This window comes from Enhydra lutris, unplaced genomic scaffold, assembly GCF_002288905.1.
Source record: "Enhydra lutris kenyoni isolate GAN:26980312 unplaced genomic scaffold, ASM228890v2 scaffoldscaffold8, whole genome shotgun sequence".
NCBI classification, from domain to species: domain Eukaryota; kingdom Metazoa; phylum Chordata; class Mammalia; order Carnivora; family Mustelidae; genus Enhydra; species Enhydra lutris.
Window position 1 is genome coordinate 8,373,851 of NW_019154092.1, and position 18,497 is coordinate 8,392,347.

General features: G+C 48.4%; 1 protein-coding gene across 1 annotated transcript in view; it reads right to left on the minus strand.

Annotated features, from left to right (window-relative positions):
• Positions 1-2,104: 2,104 nt before the first annotated feature.
• LOC111142525 (microtubule crosslinking factor 1) overlaps positions 2,105-18,497 on the minus strand; it is a 108,718-nt gene continuing 92,325 nt past the window's right edge. The window contains exons 10-14 of the mRNA XM_022495772.1: positions 17,534-17,788; positions 12,204-12,500; positions 10,512-10,543; positions 4,911-6,450; positions 2,105-2,143 (exon numbers count right to left, since the gene is read on the minus strand). Coding sequence (XP_022351480.1) covers positions 2,105-2,143; positions 4,911-6,450; positions 10,512-10,543; positions 12,204-12,500; positions 17,534-17,788 — 2,163 coding nt within the window. The remainder of the gene's footprint in view (positions 2,144-4,910; positions 6,451-10,511; positions 10,544-12,203; positions 12,501-17,533; positions 17,789-18,497) is intronic.

Below are 18,497 nucleotides of genomic sequence, written 5' to 3' on the forward strand. Positions count from 1 at the left end.
GCAGCATTTTAAAAAAGTGGAAATCATAGTGTGCTTGCGCTTGTCACAGGGATCCTACGCCCTCGGAGAACAGATCGTGCACAACACACTCAACCAGAGGGCCAACCACTTGTCGGACTTCTCAGGGGCCCGCGCTCCTTTCCTAGTGTTAACGAGTGTCGAGCTACTTAGTCTGCAGGACAGGAAGCAAGGATGCCCACACTTGGGAGCATGCCGGTGCCCAGAAGAGAGCGGTGGGGGCATGAGGAAACGGTGAGTTCCCGGGGGGGGGGGCAGAACCCACCCCCACCCCAAGTGACACTCAAAAGAGAAAAAGCTGAGATGGTAAGCCATTGTGATGAAGAATGACAGAGAGCACAGGCGCTCAGAGCCTGTCAGGAAGGGTGGCAGAAGACCAACAGAGATGGGACAAGCAAGTGCAGAGGCCAGGATGAGGACGGTTTGGTCTGCGGAGCAGGGAGTGACAGCAGAGAAGAGACAGTGAGCTATGTCGATGAGCAATGGGAGGAGGAGGGAGGGTGGAAGGCGGAGTACGGCATGGTCCTTCTGGAAGAGTGATGGAGTGAGGTGGTTCCCGCCTCCCCCGTGGGCCCAGTGGAAAACGGCTTTAACACTGGAGATGACTCTTAAACATCTCCTGCCTCTTTGTGACTCTGCGTCCTAGCAGAGGATGGGGAAGCCTGGATTAGCAAAGCACTCGGCTGATGGGAACCATGACAACCAGGAAGACCTCGCCCACGAAGCCCAGCCTGAAATAGCTGAGATGCACATTGAGGGGGTTCAAAGTGGGGGAGCTGTCCTCCCCTCACCTCAGCCCGCGGGTGCACATGTGCCGGTGTTGCGTGGCTTGGGAAACCTGCCACTGCTTTGTCTTTTTCTGTCTCTGCTCCTGGTATTAAGATTTGCATGTTGTGTTCTGTTTATATTTTGTGTGTGTTGTGTAGTGTATGTGTGGGATCATGTTGGGTATGAGTGCTGCGTTGTATGTGCCGTGTCTGAGGGCATGTGGCATGTGTGTGCTTTGTGTCATCTGGTGTGTCGTGTGCTGCATGTGCTGTGTAGGAGTGTGTGATGTGTGTTACATGTGTGGCAGGTATGTTGAAAATGGGGATGGCTACTACCACAGTTTTTTTTTTCCCTGACTCCACAACAGCCCTTTTCCACCTGGTCAATGCTGGACCAGAACGGGCTTTTTGATTAGACCGTGTGAACCCCTAATAAGAAGTAGGGGACCATGGGTTCAAGCATGAACTTTCTCTTTAGTAACACACCAGCATAGACAAGCAAATGATCTTGTCCTTCCCTGAGAGGCTACTGCATAGGGCTGTGTGGCCATTTTATCTTGGGAGCACCTCCTTCATCTTTGAGAGCCAACCGCATTTTTGTATTTAGCACTCTTGAGTTAAGACCTATGGGTGAGGTGGGTGGGTGACCAATTCTTGATCAAAGCTAAGATGGGATTTTTTCCCATGCCTCAATTCAGGCTCAGATGACAATCGTGAGGCTATTTTTTGGAACAAGGGATGGTTTTGTTGTTGATTCATCCCAACAAATATTTAATGAGTGCTTACTAGGTCACCTATGGTGATCACCTGGAAGGACAAGATACATTTGGATTTATTCCTTCTGGTGTGGTTGTTGAAAGAGAGAAAAGCCTCATCGCATTATGGTCACAGCTCATTAGAGCATCTGGCGGTGTGTATGTGCCTTAGAATACCAGCGAGCAGGTACAGGCCGACTGGGAAAACGCTGGGCTCACAGACCCCCACAGGCCAGCCCTCTGTGCCCGACACAGTCCCCTCTTCCGGCCAATATCCCTTTGCCCCTCTGAAAGCAGAGAGCGGAAACGTTAGCAGAATTTCTTCACAGTGAGCACTCGCTACTCCAGGGAGCAACTGGGGATGTCTACGCCTGCCGACTGGCTCCTGAAGATGGACTCCAGGCCAGGGCAGGCTGGCGGCGGTCTCTCTGGACAGGGCAGATCCACCTGGCATGATTCAGCCTCATTTCTGAGTGTCAGATACCAACCCCGAATTACACAGAGGACCTTTCCAGACGGTGTGCGAAGAAGGTAGAAAGCACTTACGGCGTGAGGCAGGCAGGGCTAGAGTCCCCAGGGGGCAGTTAGTAAGACAGTTTGGTTCTGGACAGAACAGACAGAGAAAGAAAAGAAAAGCAAGTAGGTTGGAAAGTAGTTTTTAAAAAAAGAAGAACAGTAAAGGTTTAAAGTCAACAAGTCTGGTGGCAGCTCCAGGGACAGCTATCAGGAGAGACGTGAGGCCCACAGAAGCGGGCAGGTGCACGCGCAGGTACGCAGGCCTCTCTCTGCCTGGGTCCGGGTGGTCCAGCGCACAGAGGGACCCTCACGACAGAACAGCAACAGACCTCTCCCTTCTGCTTTCTGTTCCTCCCTGATTTGCCCTTTGGCGTTTCACTTTTCAGAAACCCTTTGGCACACATAGGGATAGAAGCCACATGACTACTGTATTTGAAACAGAGGATTAAATGGTCTGTTTTAGTTGCAACGATCACGTGGCCACTGCTCTCACTGAGAAGTTCCCTTCACACTGTCCACTAGACACAGGAGGGAAGAATAGCACTGCATTTCCAGATTATTCTCTTCTTTCACACCACAACTCTCCTCTTAGCTTCTCTGCAGGGCAGAGCTGGTACTACAGCTTCAAGAGAAAAAGAGGATAAATATAACCATGGGGGCCGGGGGAGCAAGAAAAGACAAGGGAGATTTCCCGTTGTGCCCCACCCCCGCCAGGGAGGTCCCCTGATCGGGCATCCGAGCACGTGTTCAGGGAAGGGCCCGCAGCCGGGCGCTCGGGGCAGGCTGGATAATCAGCATTAGTCCTGGTGATTCTGGAATGAAAACCCAGAACTACTTACTACATAATTTATGGAGTGATGGGAAAGGGTTTCCAATGGGCCTAATACAGGAAGTCAGTTTAGACAAGGAGGAACTCCAGTGGAATCGAGAGCCAGCAAAATTCCAACAGAAAAGGAAAAGAGAGTCCACAACATCTAATCTCTGTCACTGGGCACTCTGCGCAGGTTCTGAATCCCCGAGCTTGGCCAATCATCTCTTTGGTAGCAAGCACACCCAGTGAGAAGAAAATCTAAAACAGACATTCTACAGAGGCCCTGACTGGTAGGGGAATAGGCACAGTTCAGTCCTGATAAAACCATTTTCATGCCTCGAGGTTGTGATTTACATGAAGTGGTTGTCTTTCTACTATCACAGATTGCCTGGAGTGGTCACTGTAACTCAGAGCCCTTTTTGGTTCCTAAACATTAATTTCTCTTTAGTTTCTAATATTAATGGAATTAACTGCAGGCACAGCCAGGTAATGTTTTGGGACCGAGCCCTCATTTCACTGGATTCTTCCAGAGCCTTAAGAAGGTTAGGGTATCCACCTAAATAAGCCCTTTGTGGTAGGAAAGTCACTGACCTCAGGCCCCTGGAGGGATGGGGTAACAGAAGCCCACAGAAGACACCATTTGTCGCCGGAGAACACTCAACCATGGTATTTGTTCTTCTCAGCGTACTAAGCAGCTTTATCACAAAGACACCTATGTTCCAAACGTGGCCAGTATACTATCATTATGTTGAAAGAAATGGCCACTGCCATTTCTGTAGGCCACTGGCAATGCCACATGGTTTAAACTCTACATTTTGAGTTGACTGTTCCTGGGTGGGTTCCACTGGGAGCCACCGATTCCGCACCACCCCTCACCCTGCCCCGCACTAGGAAAATGTGGAAACACGCCTGCCTCGTCTCCCAACTTGGGAAGCCAGGGCTGCCTGGGCCATGGCGGGAGAGCAGGGCCACAGCCCGGGGAGTATGTCTCTCTTCTCTGACCCTTGCCATCTCCAGGAGCTGCCTGGAGAATGGTGATGGGTATCTGGACTCCACGGGGCTGGAGTCTGTCCATCTGGGCTAGTGGTGAGCGGGCCTCACCCTCCAGTCTGCACGCGGGATCCCCAACCCAACAGTGTCTGATGGAAGCGGGGACCGTGCGCCGCCCCACCACACCAGGCCCGCAGCCCCTACGCGTCCGGTCCCAGGAAAACCGTCAGCCTTTGTTTTGTTTCACTCACTCTTGAAGTGGAAATGCGGACTGTTCTTAAAATGGTGTGGTGTGGACATACTGCGCGAAGAAACACGTGAGATCAAAATTCAAGGCCAGCCCATCGGTGAATAATGTTAAGGGGAATGTAATAATAATTGCATAATAATCATAAGTGCTGGGATGGGTGGTCGTATATGGTGTGATGGTCATATGAAAGACATAAGGGGGATAACAGTAATCATCACATAGTAGGAAGGCAGGATTTTTGATCTTATCCATCTGCCTCACCCAGTTTTATGGCCAGGGAGACAGAGGACTGCTATTCTGTACTGAAGCCAGCACTGGAGTCCAGACCTCCTGGGATGTTCCACGTTATCAGCCTCTCTGGTACACCTCTTGTGTTGTCCCGGATAAAGATCTGGAGCACTCAGACAGCCCTGATGTGACTCCAACACACCTCACACACATGCACATTTCTAGGACACAAATTCACACAGAAAGAGGACAAATTATAACCCCAAGTGAAAGGCCCAGATAGACGAGCATCAATCACCTAGACCAGAGAACCTAAGTCAAACCCTGAGCTACATCTTCAAGAAAAGATCACTGAGGACAAGAACATGGACTTTTCTTTAGGAGTAAGCCAGGGCTTGTGTTTCTGCCTATCCAATTCTCCCATAACTCCTGCATCTTCCAGCTCACAAGAACCCATTACGGATAAGGATTCTTGAAATCAGATGACCTAACAAAACCCCAGGTTTACACATCTTTTCTGAGCATTTAAACAGAAGAGCTGGTGGGGTGAGGGTTGGAATACTCAGCCTTATTACCTCGATGGACCCTGGTTCAGCTTTGACTCTTTCTCCCATGTGGTTGTCACTATTAAGACTTGGGGGCCCGTGGGGGGCGTGCCTCCTCTCCTCCTTTAAGGCATGCTCCAACAGCTTCTTGTTGAGGATCCGGGCTACGTTCTCAGCGAGTGTGTAACCAGGGGGAGCGGATAAGTCCTGCCTCAAGGGCGTGCCCTCTCCCCCTTCCTCCCTCCACGTCTCTGAGCCAGCCCCGATGGGGCTGGGGGACCGTCCTCGGGAACTGGGGCCTGTTTCCTGGCCTGGGCCCAGGTCTGGCCGAGGTTCTGCTGAGCGAGACCGACTCCCGGCCCGTGTCCCCTTCTGGAAGGGGTCCTGCACCACGGGGCTGTGGTCGATGATGTTGAAGAGGCTGGAGAGGCCATCGTTGATGGCGGTGTGCACGGGGCTCTCTCTTGTGGTGGTGGAGCGGGCCCAGGCTGACTCGCTGCACCCCTTTGGGGCTAGCCCCAGGGAGGTCCTGCTATTTGGCTGCTCAGCTTTGGGGAGGGGCTTCCTCTGCAGCTTGGGAGACCCGTACTTGGGGGAGCAGCATGTGCGTTCAAACTTGGCCTGCACCTTCTCGATGGCGGGGGCCACCTGCCTGCTCCTAAGGCCACGGGAAGGAGATGACGCGGGCGTGGCACTACCCCCTGCCTTTGGTGTGAGACACTTATGGGGGCTGCTGGTGATGGTGCTGCCACGCAGGGCTTCGGTCTGCAGGCCAATGTTGATGGTCTGCACGGTCTGTGTCCCTGTTGTCCGGGACCCATTGGTCTGGCAGGCCATGTCCTTGACAGGAGGCTTGGTGGGACCGGAGCATATGGCGTTCCTGACGGAGAAGGCCACCTCCTTCATGTCATCACTCATGTTCTTGGACATCTGCAGACTGTGTAGTGGGGAGGCGAACCCCAGAGGGGTGCAGAGGGAGCTTTCCAGGGGGTGCAGTCCTCCCTCCACATAGTCCCGGGGGGGTCTGGAGGGGGCACAAGGCCACCTGCTAAGCACGTGTTCTGAGGGACCCCCCTTTGCGTCTCCAGCGCCCCCCCTGGGTCTGCTCGTGGGAAATGGGCACTCGGGCTCTGACCGGCCCTTGCCCTCACCCCCGGCCAACACGATGTTGTCCATCCTGCGGACGGCGGGCGGGCTGTGCAGCACCCGCACCCCCGCCTGCTCCGCGCACACGTGGCTCCGCAGGGGCTGCTTCTGGCAGTGCTCTGGGCTGGTCATGGTGTCCGTGGTCATGGTGACACTCGTGGTGAGGTACCAGGAGGAGTCGGGGAAAGGCTCCGCGCTGGCCTCATTCCCTGCCCGCCCCCCCTCGGTCCTGTCTGCCCACGGCTCCGGGGGCCTCTCCTCCCAGCTCTTGCTGTTGAACTCCTCGATGTACTTCAGGTCGTCCGGAGACAGGGGCGGGGTGACGTCCTCTTTGCTGTTGGCAGCCGGCAGGCCCTTCTCCGGCAGGAAGGGAGAGACGTCCATCAAACGCTGGAACTCAGACATGGAGGACACAGACACAGCCCTGGGGAAAGTGGGAGAGAAGAGGATGTCAGCTGCCCGCCAGCCGAGAAGCGTGCTCACCCCCGCCCCTGACCCCGCCGCTCGTGCGTCCCGCCCCCGCGCGGCCCCACTGTGCGTCAGTCTCCATCCGCCTCCACCACCCGGACGCCTTCCAGCCGCTCGATGTTCTCTGCTCCTGATCCGCCCCCGTGCGTGTTCAACGGACTCTTCATGGCTCTGGAATTGTTCCGGGAGCCTCGTAGGAGTCAGAATTTCATACAGGCGGCCCTCAACTACCTCGGAACGAGCAGGAGGCTGGGCTCTGGGCGCTGGTCAGAGCTAAGCTCCAAACCCACTTTGGAATGCTTTCATTTTGGCCTGTGGTTGCTCCAAAGCAAGAAGGACACCTGGCTGACGAGTGCCTTCAATCCCTAACCCAAAAGAGTTTCCAAATCCCCGGCACTGAGGCAGGTGCTCACGCTACTGACGGAAATACAGCCCCGTCCTGATCCAAACCCCGCAAATGGTGTGCACCAAGGGGGTCAATACCACAACATCACAGGTATAATCTGACATCCTGTTCATCCGCCGGCCTTATCCTCTGCTGGATGAACTTCTGGTGAAGTACCATTGACCCTTGAACATCACGGGGGTTAGCTGGTCCCACTCCCATGTAGGTGAAAATGCACGTACAATTTCTGACTCCCCCCAGACTTAACTACTCATAGTCTACTGTTGAGCAGAAGCTTTATCCAGAAGATAAGCAGTTTATATAACACATACTTTGGGGTATGTATTAAATACTGTATTCTTGTAATAAAATAAGCTAATGAAAGAAAATGTTATTAAGAGAACCACAAGGAAGAGAAAATACATTTACAGCACTGTACCGTATTTACTGGGAAAAAATCCGCATCTAGGTGGACCCGTGTAGTTCAATCCGTGTTGTTCAGGGGTCAACTGTACTAAGGGTCATCCCCAGAGGCCAAGGGGAAGATGTGGAGCAAAGGAGGGAAGTGGAAGGTGTGACAGGTGGGCACGTGATTTCCAAATACGACTTCCTACAGAAACTCCATCCTGCCCTGCTGAAATCCACCACCAGGGCTCAGGTCTTCCCTCCCCACCTGCTCCCTCCTGTACAGCCCAGCCTGTGCTGTGTTCTTGCTCCTCCTGTATTCTTGGATGAGAGGAAGATGCCTGCAGACACTCAAACACATGGGAGGGTGAAGAGGTCTGAGCTGAAGGCACAGCCAGTGTTGGGTAAGTGCTGCCTGATGGACATGGTTTTGGATGTAGATTCATGGATAATTAGTGCTTTCGTTCCATGTATTTCTAGTTGGTATGAATTTCCCGACTGCCTCCTATAGGCCAGGGCAGGCACCATATGAGGTGCTGGGGATTCCAAAAATGCTAAAACAGGAGGTTGCTGGAGCGCTTAAGCAGCTTGTCAACCCGCTGGACCCTCTGGCAGGAAATCGCTCCTGTCGGGGTGGAGGCAGGGGCATATGCAGACTCACTCTCTCTGTAACGAGACCACTTTCTCATAGGACATATTCCTATCTGTGCACCCCAAACAGAAGTTTAAATACTTAGGGTTTCAGACCGGCATAACCGGGTCCCAGAAGGAGCGTGCATGGGCCACTCCACTGCAGAAGCCATTAATGATGGTGAGGCTAGAACTGGGGTCTGTGTACCACATGGACTGGCTCACAGAACTGGCAAAGACCTGGGTACCTTTGCCCTCACCCTGGGTTGCCACCCTGGGGTAATAGACAGAAGGCTACAAATGATACCAGTAGGCTTTCTATCTTGTTATTTCTCACTTGAGGCAAAAGTTAGTGATTTTTTGTTGTTGTTAGAAATAATCTACAAACTCTCCCATGGGCCGATGAAGAACAGCAAGCTGGCTACAACTAGCACTGAAAAGAAAAAGAAATAGGAGGGATGGGTCAATTTATCATAGATATGAAGCCTTCCAGTAAGTGCAATTTTTCTTTTCTTGCCTCTAGCCAAGTCAGGGAGTTGCTGAATTAATAATGAGCTTCAGGTGCCTGGGTGGCTCAGTGGTTAAGCAGCTGCCTTTGGCTCAGGTCATGATCTCAGGGTCCTGGGATCGAGCCCTGCATCAGGCTCCCTGCTCAGCGGGGAGTCTGCTTCTCCCTCGCACTCTGCTGCTACCCTGCTTGTGCTCTCTCTGTTAAAGAAATAAAATTAAAAAAAAAAAAAATGATGAGCTTCAGAACGTCGTTCACTGGGGACTGGAAATGCCCCGTAGGTACTGAAACCCCAATCCTTTCCACATTTCTTGGACATGGCTCGTCTGAGCCTCGTTTCTGCCCACGGAGGAACTAGCCTCAGAGTTAAGCCAGTGCACCGGCCTGGGGCCTTTCCGTTCCCAGGCCCTGGATGGATCTCATGGAACAGAGGTGATGTAGGCAGAGAAAGGGAACACATAAGCCTTAGCAGTGGCCAAAACAAAACAGATACAAAACCAGGACACACTAGAAACGTGCCAGCGCATGAAGGCGCACAGAAGAAGGTATTGGGGGGAAGACAGGAAACTGATAGAACCAAGAGGAAGAAGGGGATAGTGAGGACAACACGTGTACTTTCTTGCTTAGACATTTTGATACGTACTTTTTTTTTTTTTAAGATTTTGTTCATTTATTTGAGAGACAGAACACAAGTGGACAGAGGGGCAGAGGGAGAGGGAGAAAGAGATTTCCTGCTGAGAGGGAGCCCAACATTGACCTAAGCCAAAGGCAGATGCTTAACCAACTGAGTCACCCAGGGACCCCTGAAATGTAAGTTTTAATATTTCTGATATTGCGTTATTTAAGTTTTAATTTAGGATTAATTTTTCTAAGTATGGATGACTTTTGAAATTAATAGCAGCAGTAAGATAAAAAATAGGGGGCGCCTGGCTGTCTTAGTCAGTAGAGTGTACGACTCTTGATCTTGGGGTTGTGAGTTCGAGCCCCACATTGGGTGTAGAGATTATTAAAAAAATAAACTTAAAAAAAAAGATAAAAAATAAGAGCTACTAAGTGAAGAGTTCTGTGAAGATAGCTAAATTTTGTTGACCATTTACTCTGTGTCAGGCACTACTCTGTTTTATGTGTAGTAACACATTTAAGCTGTGAAGAAGTGGAAACACCTTTTGTTTACAGATGAGGAAACTGAGGCACAGGGTGGTTACCTAACTCATGGCTGACGAGAGCAGATGTGCATTTGAAACCAGGCTCTGGCTCTTGAATGCGGCCCTGGACTGTCCGAGAATGACCAGACAAGACAATGCCTGAAGGATAGAAATACACCATAGGTGTTTTGGATGGTTTGGGATGAACCCAATACCAGGCAAAATGGGAAGGAGACAGTAATTCATGGCCCCGAAGTTCACAGGAAAACCAGGGATGAGGAGATCTGGAAACAGCGAACTGCCCTGAGGATAAGTTTCCTGTGGTGGAAATAGCATGTGTTCGTCTATAAAGAAAAAGCATGTGAGTGGGGATGGGGGGAGTTGTGTACAGGAAATCTTTCCACTCAGTTGTGTTTTCAATGTTTAAATATAAACAAATTTGCTTAGATGTGTCTTTTCAGGTATATCCTATCATACAAATGACCTAAAATGGATGATAATGAACATTGCCAATATCAATCACTTTGTATTTACTTTAAGGTTTATGGACAGGAAATATTTTAATTAACTCTCCTGGTAGAACTTTAAATGCACAGTATATAAAATGTCTCCGAGCACATCAAGAGGGAGTCTTTCCAGACTAAATGAGAAGTGAGGGGTTTCTGTGGACTGTTCAGAAACCACTAGACAGAACATTCCTTTATACACACGATACACAATTGTAACTATTCTCACCATGACACTAACACCCACAAGAGTACTGCGTCTCCCTGGCCTTTCTATGGCAAATAATCAATAATAATAAAGCAACTACGTACTCAGAAATCTTACTTTAAGTCATTCTCAAGACAGTGTTACCACAGGTTCTGGTGCCAAGATAGAATTTTAAGACAGAGAGGTTTTAATTTCAGTAGCCGACTACTGTTTTCATCAGTCTTACTTACCTTTGAAGATTTCCTTTGTGATTTTCTTCTTCCTACAAAGAAGAAATTAGATCATCTGAATCAGTTAATATGGTTGCCAGGCCCTTTCAACGTGCTAAGTAATCTGTTTTTGCGCTTTGGCCACAGGAAAATCCCATTTAAAATGTACACCGAGGCCAAGTTTTGGTTAGGAATGCTCCTGCCCCTCAGCCCTTTGAAGTATAATAATAAAACCAGAACCACAGTGTGATGAGGGGTTGGAGCTCCGGCAGTCCAGGGAGGAGCCCATGTGAGTGAGAAAAATTGGCTATATACTTCGTCGTGAAGAAAGTGCTCTCCTGGGTTTCCATAAAGGAAGCTACCTGTGTGAACTTCAAAGCTGGCTTTTGTCATGACCCGAATACATCTGAATGTGTGTGTGCTCGTGTGAGAGAGAGAGAGAGGAGGAGGAGGTGGGAGAAGGGAAGATGCGCACTCCCCCTGCCCAACTCCCCCGGGAGAGAGGAAGGTGGCAGCTATGTCCCTCAGTCTAAGCCTCAGTGTAAAAGGTGATGCAACAGTCTCTGGCTTGAGCACTTCTGTTGTGAGCTTTGCCATGTGGAATCAGAGGCAAGCTTACAAGGACGTCTGCTCTGTGGCAGCTCAGTATGGGGCTGTGGACTCCCAACCCCGGTTTGCTTCCTCTCTGCTGTGCAGCTGCACCATGGGAATTGCCAGCCGATCAAACAGGATGGCATCCCGGTGATGTCATGCCACCTGGCGCACACTGCCAAGAAGGTATTTGACCTCACAGACACCAGACCGAAGTCTAACTGGCCCCCATTTCAACACTACTTGACACCAACTCTTTGAAGTCTGCCTTTGGACAGGTTAAGTGACAGGTACAGCAGCTGTTAAACTGACTCACAGGTAATGATTCCTAAAATCCAACCCGGTTTTAAAACCCAGTTGCAGAAGGGCACCTGGGTGGCTCAGTCGGTTAAGTGTCTGCCTTTGGTTTGGGTCGTGATCCCGGCATCCCGGGATCGAGCCCCATGTCGGGTTCCTGGCTCAGCAGGGAGCCTGCTTCTCCCTCTCCCCTCATTGTGCTCTCTCTCGAATAAATAAATAAAATCTTAAAAAAAAAAAAAAAAAAAAAAACAGAAACCCAGTTGTAGAAAGGGCATAACCAGAAAAACCTGACATTGTGCCATGGAAATCTGAGCCCAGAGTTGAGCTTACTGCATTGTTGATCTAATTTACGCACGGTTTCTAAGTGCTGGATTTTCCCCCCTTTGCAGAGAATAAGAATTTATAGCACGTCATTGTTTAGTGACACTTAGCATTTCCCAATGGGAGGTACCTTCTTTGGAACAGATTTGTTTCTGTTACCAGTAAGTGTTAAGAATCAGAAGGCTGCGGTGATTTAAAGAGAGGCTGCAGACCTATACTTCCCAGAATGAAAGATCTCTGTGTGTTTTCCTGGACCTGTTCATGGGCGAGACCAGTGTCTCCAAACCCGAGACATGTTTGCAAGGTGAAAGCGAATGCAGCTCGCCCTAGGAATTTGGGGTCGGGACCACCAAGCAAAGATCTTGGCACTCTGAGGGTTTCCTGCCTACTCAACCCAGAGGCTGCAATTTGCAAAACCCGAGCCTGCCGGCCAGATGGCCAGCTCTCCTGACAACCCCTTGGTCCTGCAGCAGTTAACCGGACCCCAAATCCCAGGCCGACCTGGGGAAGGCAGTTCCTGAACTCCCGCTGGGGCCCTCGGGCTGGAGGCTCCTCTGGCTCGTCATCCAGAGACAAGGCGTCCAAGTAGAGGTTTTCCCGTGCTGAACATCTGTCCGATTCCTTCAGCTTGGACAGCGGCCGGTCTTCAAACGGGGCGGAGTCGGTGTCCGTGCAGGGCCACACCCCCAAGGGACGGGGCATTCGGGGACTTCCCGGGTGGGCAAAGGGGCGCATGTTGCCTTCCTTTTGATCACAGAGGAAACTGCCACTTCTCCGGGGACTGTTTTCTTTCTGCAACTTGAGGGTTTTAAAAATGAAAACAATGAGCCTCACTTTTCTGTCTGTTGGTCTCCCTAGACCACTGCTTCACCACAGTTTGGAACTACATTTGGGTCCATCGGAAAGACTGTAAGAAGTCAATGGTCTTAAAGTTCTGACCTTAATTTCAAAAGTAACACAACATTACAGATGCTTTTATTAAAAAAAAAAAATCACAATTTTATCCAGCCTGGAAAATGCATTAACCACACACATGAGCCTATTTCCCATGAAGTTGTATCATTTCATATATATATATATATCATATACACACACATATATATCACACACACATATATATCATATACACGTATATATCATATACGATACAATTTCATGGAAATGGTATACATTTATTTTTAAAAAACTGACATTGTTACATGACATATTTAGAACTCTTTTTTATACCTTTAGAACTTAAGGCACACTCACTGGGAAACCATCAGTGATAGCAAACTTCTGAGGGGAAATTTGATTGTCCTAACTAGCAGGGTTTCCTCATTTTAACACTATTATTCCCAAATCATTTGGAAGGGGTCCCATCCGTAACCCAAGTGATGAATTGGGTTGTAACCACTGGGTGTCAAAAACAACTCCTAACTTTGCTCGAGGGGATTACAATTTAGCTATCAAGTTAAGGAAAGATCTGGACTGACTGAAAAAGGAAAAGCCACATCCTATAGAACCGTAGTTGTTTGCCTGACTTGGGAAAGGCAGGAAGCAATAGTGGGGAACACACAGGCACCCCTCAAGTGAGGAAGGCCTGAGTTGGAGCCACTGTTCTGTGGCTGGCCGGCAGAAGAGACGTCCCCAGAGATCCCCAGCTCAGTGTCCTCATCTGTAAAGTGGGGACCTCACAGCTGTGAGGGGAGGAGCGCAGGGGCCACCCACAAGGCGAGCCCAGCAGGGCTCACTCTTCATCCGTGAGACCAGCACTGACCTCCCTGGGATCTGGGTGCACAGACACGCCTTGCTGATTTATGGCACTAAAAGGAACCAAGTGGAGCAACTGGGGAAGGAAGCCAACGTGAAATCACAGCGAAAGGCAGGGAAATGGCGAGCTGGGCGGATGCTGCCTCCCTGGAGAAGCCGTAATGGACTACTTCTCCCCAGACTCTCCAGAGCTTTCCTTACTGCCTTCCTTTCGAGCTGTGCACACAAAGCACAATGTAGGGCTGAGGAGACCTCCACCCAGGTATCTCCACGATGGTCTTTACTGGGTGACACGTCACACACCCCACCATGGCGGAAGCTCTCCTGGCTAAGAAAGTTACCTGAAGGGCGGAAGTGACATCTGGATTTTTCAAAGAAGAGAGATGTTGGGTCCTCAAGGGCTGATATGGCGCCGGGAAGTTCTAGAACTCCCCCGGAAGGATTAATTTATTTTTTAACTGAGACTCTTTCACAAACTACACCTCTGTGTCCCAACTGTGGCCTTCATCTAGGAGCTGGAGGTAAGTATGGCCTGTTCATAATCAGGAACCAAGCCATGTGAAGTAATCTCCATTATTAAAAGGACTTTTACTCAATTTAAGTAATTTCTGATATGGTGAATTATCTTCATTTTCTGAGAAAGATGGAAATTCAAGCAGCCAGAGCTTCAATGTTAGAGTCTGAGGCGGGGTCAGAGTTGAATTAGGGAACAAGCCAGTCACTCTGGGTTTCAGCAGCACGGCCCCTCTGATCTCTTCCCATCCCCCCCACCCCAAGGCACAGTTTTTCCCAATTCTCTTAAAGATACTAAATGTTTTCTTTACAACACCAACAAACAAAAAACGACAACAAAAAGGGAACGCTTTTTATTATGTTCATCTAATGCATGTCAACGCAATTTAGTTCTAACATATGATCATCTCTAAGCTATTCTGGGCAAGGAATTAAAATGCAAGAATCACACTTGGAGCTGTAAATGTGCACCGAGGGTGTGTGTGAAGAGGAGGAAAGAATGACTAAGGAGGAGGCTTTGAAGGAGCACATTCTAACTCAGCACAGGGGGAATTCAAAAATAAACACAGGCGGCCAGAAGCAATGCTCACTAAAGCTGGTCAGTGTTAGGTTTCCTAAAAATGAACTGGAATGGGTTTAGCTGGAGGGTATCTGCTGCTAAGATGCCTCTGGGATGTTGTAATAGAATAATGGGTCCTTAAAAGGATAGGGTTTCCTAGGACAGTCATTTCAAACCAGCCACCGGTGCCCACTGTACTTCGAATCCTGCACTAGAACAACTTTTAATGCAAATAGAGAACTGAAAAGACTTGCATTTCAAATAATACAGGAAACAATAAGCCCTCCACAGTGTCACCTTACCTGAACTGGTCCAAAAAAAAAAGGTCACTTTGTGAATGGGTTTTAAAAGAAAGGCCTTTCAGGCTACAGAGGTAGTTGATTTAAGGAAGTTTCTGGAAGGAGACCAGAATGACGCATGGTTTTCCCTTTAGGTCTTTAGTACAGTGGCGAGTCCTATATCATCTGCATGTTAACTGGGATCTTAATTCTAAGGAGAAATGTAGTGTGACTCCATAAAAGTTAACTATCGCCCAATCAAATCTGGACTGTGACAAGGATTGCTGATAAGATAGATGACACGTGTTATGTGAACTTAACTGCATTCCCACAGTCATCTGTCATATGAAATGCCTCATGCAATGCAGAAATTATGTAGGAATTTAATGACACCAGACAAGTATGAAGCATGTGTTCTGAAAGTGGAAAATGGATTTAGTGTTACTTCCTTTACCAACTGTATTAGGTTATCACAGTCAAGGTTACGTGGCTCACCAAGTAGTCAAATATCAAGAGCATATATTATGAAGAATGTTCACCTGTATTTCTTATTTATCTAAGGAATGTGGACTTAAAAATTAAATGAATGATAAACGAAATCTACACACACACACACACTCTTTGGTCGATTTCTTCTTTTCCAGAGAATGACTATAACTGCTTCATTTAATTTTCGGGGTTGGGCACCAAGATTTATAAAATCTTCTTTTAAAATGCCGACTATTTGGGGGAAAAGGTTGGATTTATTTTTGAAAGCCACAACTGCATATCTGAAGTGTCATTCACTGGCAGCAAATCTTCTTCTAAAAACAGTGGTGAGATCATTGTGCAAAGCCGGGATCCACCACACAGATTTCAGGAACAGATGAATGCCTGGAACCCACGTGTCTCGAATCCCTTATACTCAGAGACATCAACCTTGAGGACTCACATTCTGAGGCTGTCCGCTCGGCAGAACCACAGTTGTTCTGACTCGGAAGACAGATGTGAACCGGAAATGGGGTTCAGCTCACACCCAATCTTACCCTTCAAGATACAGTCTTAAAATGGGGCCACTGCTCCTCCCCTGGTCATTAACTCCTCAAAAGTTGACTATCATCAGATGTCCTACTACTTTTTCCTTTCCTAGGAATTCCTCATTCCCAAAAGTAAAAACCCTAAAAGACTTGCTTAAATTATATCCAAGCTGTGACAAGACCACAGCTAACAGGCTAACAGGCAAAGGGGACCCCAAAAGGGCTGTGGCAGGGATTGTGTTGGCCTTACTGTGCCATATTAGGGATGAACACGGTGAGGGCTCCTGGAGGGGAGGCCAAGGGGGACCCTCCCTGATAACAAGGTGCCTGGCATTTCTGAGACACTGGTTAACCAAAGCTAGATGTGATAAATCAGTGACCCCTTTGTGAGAATACGTGCTATTTCTGCCCCTGCAATTTCCACCTAACCACTGATCTGTTCAGGAGAGTACAGGCACACAGGGGATTCAATACAGAAGATTCTTCTCAAATGATGCATTTCTAGGCCAAACAGGAAGTGGCCACCTTTCTTTTGCTAGACTTTGGGGAATTCTGAAATGAGCCACATCAAAGACCAATATGGTGACTCAGTTGGGTGAGTAATCAAATCTAGGAAGGAGGTCTGCTCCATTCTATCCGCAGTGTGCCTCCTTCTCAACACTTTCTGAGCCAGAGAATCCTGGCTTTTTTTTAGTCCATTCTCCTTCTCTCCCTCCCTGACAGCATGCAGAAACTAACTTTGGCCATTGCACCGGCATAACGCAGGTATCACGTCTGGGGACAAGAGAGCACATTTTTCAAAAGGCTCCCACATCAATGCAGGTGGTATGGGTATTTGTAAGAGAGTAATAAGGTTATTTGTCCTGAACTCCGTTTCTTACTGATTAATTCATTTCCTTGAGGTCTCATAAATTTATAAGTGGGGCAGGCCGAAATAAAAAACAAAAACAAAAACAAAAACCATATATGCTATGTAAAAATCCAGCCACAGAAGAAGTCTAAAACTTCATCAGTTTAATATTTAATCTGTGCATCACTCGGGCATGACTAGAAACTATGCAAATGGTCCTGAGTCTGACGCAACGCAGAGAACGACTCTCTGGGAGGTAGAAAAACAACTCCCCGGCCCCCCCTGAATTTGTCTGGGTGTTTGAATTGTTTGTTTAGCTGAAGACAATGAGCTACCAGCCCCATCCCCGGACAGTGGTCCTCCCTAATCACAGCTCAGCAATAATCACAGGTGCAACCAGCCTCATTTTCAACTTAATTCAGCAATTTCTTTCCTAATGGACAGCAATTCCATTCAAGTTGGAGCAGCCACTGTGACCACATCTTTAGTGATAGACTTAAAAGGTAGTTTGCTTTTTGGCAGGAATCACCTTAGAAGTCCTGAAATAACCTCATGTTTCAAGTGTAGTCTTTAAATTCCTTCAGAATATTACCCACCCCCACCAGCCCTGACCAGAGACATAACACATATATACACACACACAAGGAAGTTACCTACAAATTTAGCAATAAAAAGATCTGTATAATGCAAGGGCTGAGTGTGAGTCACCAATGCTAGAAATTCTGTGATTTTTTTTCTTCTTCCTCTAGACACCCATGAAACATTAGCCTGATTTTTTTTTTTCTTCCCTCTAAGGGCTCTGATTTCAGTTTAGTTATCTGTACTCTCTTCCCTGTTCACTGGTCCCAGAGTACTCCCTTTACCTGTTCTATTCTCCACAGGAGCTCCTTCTTCTGCTGCTCCCACTCCTGCCGGTCTCTGTCTAGACGGTCAAGAAGTTCCACCTTCTCCCGGTTCCAGTTCTTCTCGCTGTGATGGATCTGCCAGCGCAGGTCCATGACCAGGCCATGACTGTCAGCAAGGAGCTTCTGGTGCGTCTCCCTCTCCTTTTTGAATGCTCCTTTGCTGTCAGTAAAAGAGCCTGCTTCTCCCAAGTTCTTCTCAGTCTTCTCTTCCAGCTGGCAAGGAGAAAGGACTTAGACCTTAATCCCTGGAAAATCTTACATGAACAGGTGAGGAAAATCTCACCACATTTGCATATTATCCTTGGAAACATGTTTAAGCCAAGATTTGACCAATCCCATGGGGGGGGGGAATTCTCATTTTTAAAGCCCTAATTACGAACATTTGACATAGAGAGTCACACAAAACATAAAGCAGTGAGTCCACTTAGCTTCCTGTGGTCTGCCTCTCAGCTCCATGTCCTGCCTCAGTTACCACCATACCTTGCCTGTCCTTCTATAGAGCTCTCTGAGGGCAGGTCCATATCTGTCCCTAAGTCCTCAGCCCTCACATGGAAATGAGGGATGGACCATCTACAATAAATATCCATTAAACATCCTTGAGATCAAATACCAAAACAAACAAATAAGCTAAAAAATTTCCATCTAGACATACCATATTCCAACTGCTGAAAACCAAACAGGAAACCTTAGAGGCAGACAGACACAGGACACACAGACATGAATGACAGCACACCTCTCCTCTGAAACTATCCAAGTCAGAGGACAATGGAGTGGCATCCTTGAATGGCTGAAGGGGAAACTGACATGGTCAGCAACAATATCTTTCAAAAATAAAGGAAAAAAGGACTTTCTCAACAAATTTTAAAAAATCACTGCCAGCAGACCTGTACTTCAAGAAATGATGGAAGTTTTCAGGCAGAAG